Source organism: Octopus sinensis, linkage group LG12 (genome assembly GCF_006345805.1).
Source record: "Octopus sinensis linkage group LG12, ASM634580v1, whole genome shotgun sequence".
NCBI classification, from domain to species: Eukaryota; Metazoa; Mollusca; class Cephalopoda; order Octopoda; family Octopodidae; genus Octopus; species Octopus sinensis.
The window spans coordinates 19,556,264-19,569,534 of record NC_043008.1 but is presented as its reverse complement, the minus strand read 5'-3'; the positions used below and the strand labels follow the sequence as shown (position 1 = coordinate 19,569,534).

General features: G+C 34.9%; 1 protein-coding gene across 1 annotated transcript in view; it reads right to left on the bottom strand.

Moving 5' to 3' along the window:
* Window positions 1-11,683, bottom strand: part of LOC115217824 (probable serine/threonine-protein kinase drkC) — a 171,558-nt gene extending 159,875 nt beyond the window's left edge. Inside the window, exons 1-2 of the mRNA XM_029787505.2 lie at window positions 11,574-11,683; window positions 11,118-11,226 (exon numbers count right to left, since the gene is read on the bottom strand). Coding sequence (XP_029643365.1) covers window positions 11,118-11,226; window positions 11,574-11,683 — 219 coding nt within the window. The remainder of the gene's footprint in view (window positions 1-11,117; window positions 11,227-11,573) is intronic.
* Between the last annotated feature and the right edge of the window lie 1,588 nt (window positions 11,684-13,271).

The window sequence follows — 13,271 nt, the reverse complement described above, 5'->3', positions numbered from 1 at the left end:
TTCGGAGATTTATTAATGCTCTCCCTATATATATATATATTTATATATATATATATATATATACAAATATATTATATATCTATCATTAAACAAAATATTAAAATGAAAAATTGGAGAGAATATAAATTAAGATATCGAGAAGGCATTAGGTTTATGGAGAGCACCTAATGGGTGTTCGGTATATGTACTGTGGAAGGTGGTGACCTGGCAGAAACGTTAGCACGTTGGGCGAAATGCTTAGCGGTATTTCGCCTGTCTTTGCGTTCTGAGTTCAAATTCCGCCGAGGTCGACTTTGCCTTTCATCCTTTCGGGTTCGATTAAATAAATAACAGTTACGCACTGGGGTCGATGTAATCGACTTAATCCGTTTGTCTGTCCTTGTTTGTCCTCTCTGTGTTTAGCCCTTTGTGGGTAGTAAAGAAATAGGTATATGTACTGTGTGGTATTGAGATTGCATTTAGATCAGTGGTAAAAATTAAAGGTATGAAAAAGCATCCGTTGTCAAGCGATGTTGGCGGGGGACAAACACAGATACACAAACATATACACACACGTACATAAATATATATATGCACATACACGACGGGCAGCTTATAGTTTCCGTCTGCCAAATCCACTCACAAGACTTTGGTCGGCCCGAAGTTATAGTAGAAAAATTTGTGTAGATATTTCCTTATTCGTTCTAATATATATATTCTTTTATTCTTTTCTTTTCCTTCTTTCAGTCATTTGACTGCGGCCATGCTGGAACAACGCATTTAGTAGAACACATCGATCCCAGAACTCGTTCTTTGCAAACCTAGTACTTCTCCTATCGGTTTCTTTTAGCTGAACCGCTAAGTTACAGGGTCATAAACACACCAGCATAGGTTGTCAAGCGATAGTTAGTTGAAGCGACAAACACACACACACACACACATAAATATATACATATATTTCCAGTTTCCGTCTGCCAAATCCACTCATAAGTCTTTGGTCGGGCCGAGGCTATAGTAGAAAACATTTCCCCAAAGTGCCACGCAGCAGGACTGAACCCAGAACCATGTGATTAAGAAACAAGCTTCTTACCACACTAGCCACGCCTGCACCTATATATATATAGGACGTATCAAAAAGTTTGAAAAGGTCTACGTTACTTTGACATTAAAACTGCCGGGTCATTTTCTTTTCACTACTATAATTGACAATTAGAGATTTTTGAAGTGTTTCCATCAATTAACTACTAATTACATTACGAAACCGTGACAAAATTTTGTCGTCGGTTTTCTGGAATTTTTTTGTATTTCTAGATGTTATTTTTGTTTTCTTTTGTTTTGTTTTTCTAATCCAGTCTGCATTTTGATTCAGAGAATGTTGTGATATGATGTTTGCACCACTGGTATTGTCTCTGTCTTTCTGTACGTGTATGTATGTATGTGCATGTATATGGCGGTGCCCCAGCATGGCCACAGCTCATAAGCTGAAACTAGAATCAATCAATCAATCAATCATACGTATATTTACATATATTTATGTGTGTATATATATATAAAGAAGACGAAGGAGAAGAAAAATGTAGAAGAAGGAGAAGAAGAAGTAAAAAAAACGAAGAAGAAAATGAAGACAAAGAAGAAGAAGATGAAGAAAAGGAAGAAGAAGACGAAGGAGGAGGAGGGGGAAGAAGAAGAAGATGAAGAAGAAGAAGATGAAGAAGAAAATGAAGAAGAAGACGAAAAAGAAGATGATGATGATGATGATGATGATGATGATGATGATGACGAAGGTGAAGAAGATGAAGAATAAGATGAAATAGAAGAGGAAGATGATGATGATGAAGAAGAAGACGAAGGTGAAGATGAAGAATAAGATGAAGAAGAAAAGGAAGAAGAAGAGGAAGATGATGATGATAAAGAAGACGAAGAATAATAAGATGATGATGATAAAGAAGAAGACGAAGAAGAAGAAGACGAAGAAGAAGAAGACGAAGAAGAAGAAGAAGAAGAAGAAGAAGAAGAAGAAGAAGAAGAAGAAGAAGAAGAAGAAGAAGAAAAATAAGTATCTCTTTACTACCCACAAGGGGCTAAACACAGAGATAATAATATGGAATTTTTACAGTTCCCGAAATTTAATTTCAACTATTTGTGCAAAAACGTCTTGAAGAAACTCATGATATAAAACTAGAATGATTTCTTATTTCTTTATTGCCTACAAGGGGCTAAACATACGGACAGACAGACGGATTAAGCCGATTACATCGACCCCGTAACTGGTACTTATTTAATCGACCCCGAAAAGATGAAAAGCAAAGTCGACCTCGGCGGAATTTGAACTCAGAACGTAACGGCAGACGAAATACCGCTAAGCATTTCGCCGGCCTGCAAACGTTTCTGCCAGCACGGCGCTTGGTAACAATATTCATAATGATCCATTTGTTCTCACTACATGAGGTTTTATTTTTTTTATGTCTGCACCCAATAACTAACTACTGCAATTTTTCCTTATATAATATGCCAGGCAATAGCTTCTGTACTATATCGATTAATTATTGTAAATATGTGTGTGTATATACACACACACACACACACACACACCACACACACACACATATTAGAGAAGGAAAACGCCGTTTTCAAAAGTACACAATGCATTGGATAAAATATCGTACATTATTGGTTCTTATATTGAAATCATTGCGTGATAGATTTCATATATTGCTCGGTCTAACACCGCCGTATGATCGTTTAATCGCGTCACAGATATTACACTTTGGCTTAAACATTTGGGACGAGCCTTCGGCCTGACGGTCATTCCCTCTCACCATTCTAAAGCCCCCTGAAAAAGAATCATTGGTGCTGTCTTCCAAATTTGTTTAAGTGAAAGAAACCCCTAAAGAAAATGAGAATGCATGTACGTCGTTCCAAGTTCTTTATCCTGTCAGTCTTTCTACCTCATGAGCTTTCCTCAAAATCAATTTCACCAAGACTGTGAGAGTGGAAAAGGCATAAATCATGCAATTTTCCAGTATACCGCAAATAATCTACACAGAATTATAATATTGTTAAACGCCCCCCCCCCCCACCACCACCAAAAACAAATAATAATAACAAAACAAGAAAGCAACCCCAGAATATTTTGTTGCTTTACAAAACTTTCCAGGAAGATATAGCTATCCGAATAAGAGGCATTATTTTTAATCTTAATTATCGATACCAGTTCTTCTGGCCAATTATTAAAGACAACCAAACCAAACACCGTGAATTGTTCCAATCTAAAACACAGCCATATTAAAGAATGCAAATACAAAATCTAACTGCCAAAAGACCGACAACAATAATAAAATAGATTTACTTTATTAACACTAATCCTATTCCTATCTATTTTATTCTGATTCCAATAATCAACGTTACTTCAGTTATCTTCACGGGTATTTTTACGGTTGGAATGATATTAACAATTGCACATTGTGTTCCATCGATCCTAAACTTCGGTATTAATCAACATATTCCTCTGTGTCTTGAATCTCGACAATTAGCCATGAAAATGGTCGTTTATGCGTTAAATGAGATAGATAGATTTTTTTTTTCGTTACTATTGCACGCATTAGAAAGCAGGAAGCAGACAAAAGTAATCGGGAGAGTAAACATACAGATCTAAACGTATTAAACATTATTTAACTTCTTTTCTGGAAATGTTCAGTTCTAATTTTTGAGGTTATTGCTTCGGAAGTGTATAAAATACAGAACAGCAATATACAGAAGCCCGATTCTGTCGATTATATAAATTAATCGCGTACGAAAATAAAAACTTAAAGAGAAATAAATCCCAGCTTATATTTTTGACAGGAAAAAATATATATTGTAACGTATAAAATATTATTTCCTGCTTCAGAATGTAAACAATATTCCTGGTGATTAACGGTATGTAAAGATGGCCATGACAACTATTAATAAATTTTTATATTCTCAACATACCTTCAAAGAAATATAACATTTATGACGCGGATACAGTCAATATATCTCTATGTCACTTATTATATCACTACTTATTGCTGGTTAGCAATTTCAATTTACGAGATTTCGTTTGAGGACATTAGAGGTTTACAGTTTGATGTGCGAATGCAAGTATGTGTGCATGAAATGTGCGCGTGCGTATGTGTACACGTTGGTTTGTGTGTAATATATGTAGGCAGATATGATCATAGATGGAGATTACATTCTTCTGCAAGTGGTTTTTAAACTTTCATCGTTTAGTCAATTCCAGACGTTAATTTTAACCCTATCAGGAAATAAATCATTAATTTTATGTTGCTATACAAAATAAAACTATATCTCCTGTGCCTAGATATTAAAATACCAAGATATTAAAATACATCAATCCTTCAATATCCGATAACCTTGATATTACTATGACGGCGAGGTGCGCCGAATTGTAACTTTACTGCCAACGATCAAATTCACTCTAACTTTTAGTTAACGTAGATTTATTTTATGCGAGTGTCTTCCCTATTATACTTTCTACTAAAGGCGCAAGGCCTGGACTTTGGTGGGAGGAAATTAGATTACATCGATCCCGGTCTTTCACAGGTAATTAATTTATCGATTCCAAAAGAATGAAAGGTAAATTCAACCTTGGCAGAATTTGAACTCAGACCGTAGAGACAGACGAAATACCTATTTCTTTACTACCCACAAGGGGCTAAACACAGAGGGGACAGACAAGGACAGACAAACGGATTAAGTCGATTACATCGACCCCAGTGCGTAACTGGTACTTGATTTATCGATCCCGAATGGATGAAAGGCAAAGTCGACCTCGGCGAGATTTGAACTCAGAACGTAACGACAGGCGAAATACCGCTAAGCAATTTCGTTCGGCATACTAACGATTCTGACAGCTCGAAGCTTGGTAACCATATTCATAGTCTTTTTCTACTCTAGGCACAAGGACCAAATTTGGTGGGAGAGGGAGCAGTCGATTAGTACGCAACTGGTACTTAATTTATCGACCCCGAAAGGATGAAAGGCAAAGTCGACATCGGCGGAATTTGTACTCAGAACGTAAAGACAGACCAAATACGGCTAATTCCGCCCGGCGTGCTAACGTTTCTTATCTCTTTACTGCACACAAGGACAGACAAACGGATTAAGTCGATTATATCGACCCCAGTGCGTAACTGGTACTTGCTTAATCGACCCTGAAAGGATAAAAGGCAAAGTCGACCTTGGCGGAATTTGAACTCAGAATGTAAAGACACGAAATACCTATTTCTTTACTACCCACAAGGAGCTAAACATAGAAGGAACAGACACGGACAGACAAACGGATTAAGTCGATTACATCGACCCCAGTGCGTAACTGGTACTTGATTTTTCGACCCCGAAAGGTTGAAAGGCAAAGTCGACCTCGGCGGAATTTGTACTCAGAATGTAAAGACAGACGAAATACGACTAAGCAATTTCATTCGGCATGCTAACGATTCTGCCAGCTCGACACTTGGTAACCATATTCCTAATCTATTCTAGTCTAGGCACAAGGACCGAATTTTGGAGAAGAGAGAGCAGTCGATTAGATCGACCACAGTACGCAACTGGTACTTAATTTGTCGATCCCGAAAGGACAGAAGGCAAAGTCGTCCTCGCCGGAATTTGAACTCAGAACAGACGAATTACACCTAAGTATTTCGCCCGGCGTGCTACCGTTTCTGCCAGCACGACGCTCGTTAACTATATTCATAATGATCCATTTGTTCTCACTACATGAGATTTTTTTTTATGTCTGCACCCAATAACTAACTACCGCATTTCTTCCTTATATAATATACCAGGCAATAGCTTCTGTACTATATCGATTAATTATTCTAAATTAACTTGTCATCATCTCAATATAAATTACATTATTGGTTTATTGTTCCTTACTTTATACAACATTGCTAATCTTATTTCTTGTCTTTGTAAATTTATTAAACTGCGAGTTACCAAATTCGTTCTGTCAGTACAAATCGAGGGGTTGTTGTTTTATTCTAATCAGCTATGAACGATAGATATATGCTAGGGATATTCCTAGTATAACCACTCCGCCTGTATTTTTTGCTTCTGAATTAAAGTGAATAAGATGTGAACTTCTCTTTTTAAGATAATAGTATCAGAAATAAATTACATTTGGATGCACGTTTTAGCAGTTTGAATGTCCAGATGTCGACTTTGAAAGCATGAAAGGCAAAGTCGACGTAGGCGAAATCCGAACTCAGAAAATAAAGACGGACGAAATACCGCTATGCATCTTGCTTGGCATATTACCGACTCTTCCAGCTCACCGCAAGAAGAAGAAGAAGAAGAAGAAGAAGATGCTTCTGATACCCAGGGTGCTCAAGTTTTACCGTAAGATGTCAGTTCAGTTTTCCATGATCCACGAAAGTATTACTATTATTAATATTATTATTATTATTATTATTATTATTATTATTATTATTATTATTATTATTATTAGTAGTAGTAGTAGTAGTAGTAGTAGTAGTAGTAGTATCTGGCATTTCTAAACTAAAAAAAAACGTATTATATTAACCCTGATGCAAAATGAAGTACTATATGTGTGTTCCAAAATTTTCTTAGAGTAAAAAAGACAATGACGTTCGACGCAGAATTTTCAGTCAGAATCTGAAGGATCCGAACTAAACATCATGCAGTATTTTCATCACCTGTTTTCTGATTATACCATACTAATGGTATCGATCATTACAGAGTGTTATAGATAACCTGATATAAATCATTTTAGTGTTAACAAGATGTTCAGTGACTATACAAAAAAGGAAAAACATGGGGCCATAAAGTGAGATTAATGAAATTTCGTACAAAGTTTTCCTATCAGTGATATGTTATATTTTGATTTTATCTTTCTTGAAAGTTGATCATCTGAAACTTTGATCTCTCTTCGGAAATAGACAGATGTTTAATTTCGTTACAATTTCGTGAAAATATAGCGTATGAAATTTTCAGAGATAAAACTCATGTTCACACCTAATCTATTACGGATGGTAATATTTCAATTTAATTATATATTTTCATTACTATATTTGTTTAACTTTCAGAATCGATAGGATGAGAAATAAAGTACTTCTCGTAATTTCGATACATCGCTCTACGTTTTGAGTTCAAATCTCGTTCGGAGATCTCAGGATAGACTTCCTTTCAAACTTCTTAAGAAGATTTATTAATGTCATCTCCCAAACTTTACACTCTATGCCTATGTCAGGAATACCCATCATGAAATAGTCTTTGCAACATCTATAAGATTACATAATATTGTATACAACTCTCATCTCATCAGGCTTACCCAATAAAGAAGTAAGCTATGACATGATGATTAATCAACAGATCGCTGTCTGATTTACCTCATTCAGTCTAGCTTATAATTGTAGCGTACTTCGCTTTAGTATCGCTCTATCCTATATGGATCTCTTCAGTCAAATACACGCACATACTCACACACACAGACACACAAACCCACACAACCACATATTATTAGGTTGCCATAATAAAACTCCGAGTTTCGGACGTCGGGGCGGATATCTGTAGTAATTTGCCTTTGTTTAACGGTCATTTACATAGCATTTTAGTTTGTCTTAATAACTGACTAGATACCAGAGCAGATTTCCGCCCCGACATCCGAAACGCAGAGTTTTATTATGGAAAACGAAAAATTGTCACATATATTACAGATATAGATAGATAGTTAGATGTGTATATGCATGTGTATGTGCGTGCGTGTGTGTTTATACACTCAAAATGCCGATTTATGAAAATATATGCCAAACATTTCAAGCAAAGAATTATATTCATTATCAACTATTTTCAAACTGAAAGCAATATAAGTTAGTCTTCATCTACGTTTCTGTCGCACAGAGTATTTCTTTGTGTGCCTCAGTGCAATAAGATTACAGCTACAAATAAAGAAATTCGTAGTATTTAAATACATTCCAAACTCGTAAATTTTACACGCTGAATACTCATTACAAATTAATTACCACATTATTGCAATTCTTTGGAATTCAAACTTTCGATTCGACTACAATTTCTTTGTACAAAATGTATTTTTCATACAATTATTTAAGTGAAACCTAGCTCGTATTAGTGATTACCTCGCAAGAAATTCAAATATGATTTAAACATTTTTCTAATAAATTTAATATTTATTCAAAAATTATCGGATAAATTAAATATAATTTAGAAACACATCTTTTCAATTACATACGTTTTACACGTGCAAAATTGATTTCGATATTAGTTTACAAACACACACTCACACACACACACACATATATATATATATATAATGTGTGTTGATATAAGTATGTATACATGTATGTATATATATATATATATATATATATAATATATATATATATATATATATATATATCCTTGCTTCTTTCTCTGTTCCTTTCTGTGGAAGAGCGTAGGCTCGAAACGTTAAAGTCTTTTTTCACTTCCAGAGCGTTAAATTAATACATCTGTTTGTTGTAATACATCTACGCCACCTGTCTTCGTCTTTTGTTGTTGTTTTCATGTGAATTCTTCCTATATATATGTATGCATATACACAAGTATAAATATACACAAGTATAAATTTGTGAACATAATTTTCTGTGTGTGTGCATATAAGTATTAATATATATAAATATGCATATATGGCTACTGTGTGAGTGGCTGGCGGGCTTGCTGGATAACGGACTGTCTAGCTCGTTGGAAGGATCGTTAGATGGATACATATGCCTACACAGACATACACACATACATAAGCACGAACGTAGATGCATACACACAGAGACACACGTACACATACATATATCTTTGCATGTTTGTCCATGCGTCCATTCACTGTATGTCTGCATAAACATATTTACCAACACACAGGTTTATATATATATATATATAATGTTTAGGCATGTAAAATGGTGTCGACGGTGAAGTTGAATATATTCAAAATAATCTAGAGGAATATTAAACGATTTATTTCAAGCAGTTTGCAATAACTCCTTAAATAATTAATTTGCTAATTAAATCATGGAATAAAATTATACAATAAGCTGTATATCTAGCTGTATTACAACTATACATCAAAAATGTTTCAGCTTAATATATAAAGTTCTCTGGAAAATGGAGAAACTCGTTACAAAATTACCTTACAAAATTCACATTAAGATAATTTTAGAAAATTCTCCAGTGTTAACATACAACTGAATTGTTTTCATAATAAAAGTGTTTGACAAGATCAAGAAATGTAATTGGTATTTTACTGGTGGTTTGTTAAAGCGCATGCGTTGTGGTTAGGGCGTTGGACTCACAATCATGTGGTAGTCAGTTCGATTCCCGTACCGCGTTGCGTGTTGTGGCCTTGCACATGTCATTTCATTTCACGTTGCTCCAGTTCTCTCAGCTGTTGAAATGAGTTGAAACGTCACTTGTGCCAAGCTGTATCGGCCTTTGACTTCTCTTGGATATCATCGGTGACATGAAGAAAGGAGGTTGGTAAGCATGGGTGACTTCTTGTCTTCCATAAACAACCTTGCTCGAACTTGTGCCTTGGACGGGAACTGTCTAGGGCAATTCTATAGTCATACGTGACCGAAGGGATTCTTTATGAAGCTGGGTTATTCCATAGATGCACAGCGAAATATTTCGGTACAAAGTACGTTGACAACGATAAAAAATAGTAGTGCGGTTGAAAGGATCCGAACCTCGAATATTTTACTTGATTGTCTGGTGCTCGATAGATTCAGACATTTGTTGTCTCAGTTTATTTTATACATAAAGTTCTGTTTAAAGTCACTGTTTTAATTTCAGGCATAAGAAGGTTGAACGAGGAAACAATAATCTTAGGTTTTAGATTTGTCTGTCGACAGGATTTTAGAACTATTACCTGGTACTTGTTTTCCATTTAGCAGAGTCCACTCTTTCATGTCACATTCAAGTTAGACGTGAGATATGAGGATATGACACCTCCATCAGCCTCATATATTGTGGATACGTATATGCTATTTAAGTCATTAGGAAAAGCTGTGTTGTCCCAAAACTAATTTTAAATTCTAACATTAGCGCTGGGGAACACATTTTGACACGAATCAGCTTAATAAAATCCCCTTCAGTAAAATGGCTGGTTGTTATATTATATTAGTCAGAAAGAAGAACCCCAGCAGATTTTCGAATTCGGACAGACATGTTGGCAGCTTAATACCATAAGCCATTTCTTCTGATTTGCTGTTGAACCGATGCTTCTCCGTACCGTTCCAAAATTCTATTGCATTTTCACTGAATTTTCTGGAAGCCGGAATACTATCACCATTTCACACTGAACCCCCACCTACACGCCGCCAAATATGCTGAGCCATATGGTAAATATTTAAGAACAATAAAACTGTTTAGTCACTAAGAATGGTTGACAGATAGTCGATAAAATCGAGTCAAGCATTTGATGTTAATCCTATCCTAGAAACCAGTGGTATATTTAAACTGCATTGGCAGAGAATACAATTGGAAAATGATTATTTTTTAAAATATACAAATTATCTCTATGCACCAACAAAGTATATATAGGAATAATTATTCTTTAACGATGGGAACTCGAAATAGATAAAACTGTAAATGATAGCATGAAGAATTAGGTGAAATGACACTTTAGAAAAAATCGAAGGCTGCTCGATTCGCAATGTTTTAAACAAAATTGTTTGAAGTCTCTCGACGTAAACTATATATTTGAAGTAAGTATTTGTTCCCAGATCTTTATAGTCATATAGAGACGATATTGAAGTCTTTTCTTTCATATTTTGTCGCTTATCCACAGTTATGTTGTCACGGGTTAGATAATCACTGCAAGTAAGTTAACAAGGCAATCATTAATCGTAACAACGTTACTAATGGTTACAATACAGTTCTGTTTCTTTCTATAAATACTTTTACAAGTAACATAAATTTGTCCGTTTCAGAGTTAAATGTCTTAACCATCATTCATTGCGCAATGCTAGTGACATGACAAGGACGTCCGGCTTTTTATTTCGACAGGAAGGCAGTTAATGTACCCATTTAATGGAGACAAATACGAATGAATTTGTAACAGAAAACGAGTGAACAATATGGCTACTTACTACAATGTATCGGCATTTATCTCCCAAACTTCGTTCTGGATTTTGAGGTTGATTAAATAGTATGCATGGATCAAAAGTGTAATTCCACTTATTGAATGTTGTTGAAAATCTAAAAATGGACGAAAAATAAATAATATATAAAATAAAACAAAAGAAAATTAATACAAGAAGAAAACAATATTCTTTTCTAAATTCGATTCCATTATCTCTAATATGTGTTGAACAACACAGGTTCGCCGCTAAATTTTTCATTAATTGTACGTTTCTGTTCAGTAAAGCAAATTTTTATAGGACTGTTCTAGTTGGTGTTATTGTCCAACATCAGATCCACGTCGATTAATTACACTTTTGATCTAAATAAGCCTTTCTAGTGATGACTATCCTGTTTATTCATGGATATATATTACTCAATGTAGCCGTCCTTTCTTACTTGATAGAGTTGAATAAGAAACATACTTGTTTACTATTTCAAGAGAGTTAAATATTTGCAATGATTTCTTCATCATTAATATAATTATAATTTCTCGATCATCAGCACCTTGATTTGGCCGCATTTCTTCCCGCATTTTAAGTCCTGAGTTTAAATCCCGCCGAGATTAACTTTGCCCTTCATCCTTTGGGGTCAATAAAACAAGGTACCAACAAAGTACTGGGGTCGGTGTAATCGATCCGTACTCTCCCCTCAAAACTGCCGGCTTTGAACATTATAATGCACCGGGGTCCCAATCAGAGGAATATGTGACCTCGTTCATGTATATAACATGTAAACCGAGTAACCAGTTTTATGGGTCCTAGCACCCAAGAAATTTTTTTTTTAAATACACGCAAATGTTGCAATTTTTCAGCATGAAAACCTGACCGGAATAAATGGCATAATGTTTAATTAGGATTAATTATTTTTCTATAGTTATTCCTGAAATCTCATTTTAGTGAATAAAAGTTACTTCTGCCTTCATTTGGATGCAGTAGTTTTGCTTCATCAATATTTATCGCTTCAAGATCATTTTAAACGCATTCGTTCTGAAAATCGCTACCATTTATACCGGTTTATATTTTGTATTTAATCAGTATCTTAATAATTTTCGATAATTGAACATAGTTTAAATTTCTAACATAAAAGTAATTAATTATGATGATGACAACAACGACGACGATGGCGATGACTATAGAAATAATGATGATGGTGAGTTTAAGTGCATATAGTTATTTAGGAAGCGTTCACTGACTTAGGAAAATGCCAATTAATATTGGATCTTTGATAAATTGAAATAATGGTTTGGCTACAGGGCATTATTTCATATTCGTTTGCTTCAATAAAGTTATATCTAAATACCCTGAGTATGAAATTCGTAAACTAATTCAATATAACAACTAATTATTTTGAAGAATCGTGTCATCAGACAATTTATAGGCCGGTCCTATTCACTTACCAGAACTAACCTCTATGAGCAAGCCACTGTAATACTGTTCTCACTCGAAAGATTGCGGAATTACAGTATCCATGCTGTCCATCAAATATCTGCATGTTTTATTTATATTGACAAAGGCGCAGACCAGGCTGTGTGAAAGTTTGCTTACCAATCACATGGTTTCCCGGTTCGATCCCATTGCGTGGCACATTGGGCAACCATTTTCCAATAGAGATTCGAGCCGAACAATCACTTCGTAAGTGGGTTTTTAGATATTCCTATCGAAATTGGATATGAGTCCCAGCACTTGCACTTCGTACAGTTCAACAATTGTGAAGATATCTTCATATGAAACCACTGGTAGCCTTGTTAATACACAAATAAAGAATATTTATCCACCATTTGTGCACTCATTCACACACTCTATACTAGCGTATACACACACACGCACAGACATATATATATACATACACACACATACACGCACACATACACGCACATATATACACACACCACACACACACACACAGATATATATATATATTTATATATATATACATAATGTACTAATCCGTGATAGAAAATTCAACAAGGATGTACTCCATCTGGTGAGAAATAAACATTATTGATCACAATACATGTATTGAATCGCTACTAATAGTTTCATATGTTGAAAAAATTTTAACATATTCTTCAGGCGCAAAACACATATCATAACCAACTAAAGAAACTGAATCTTAGAAGA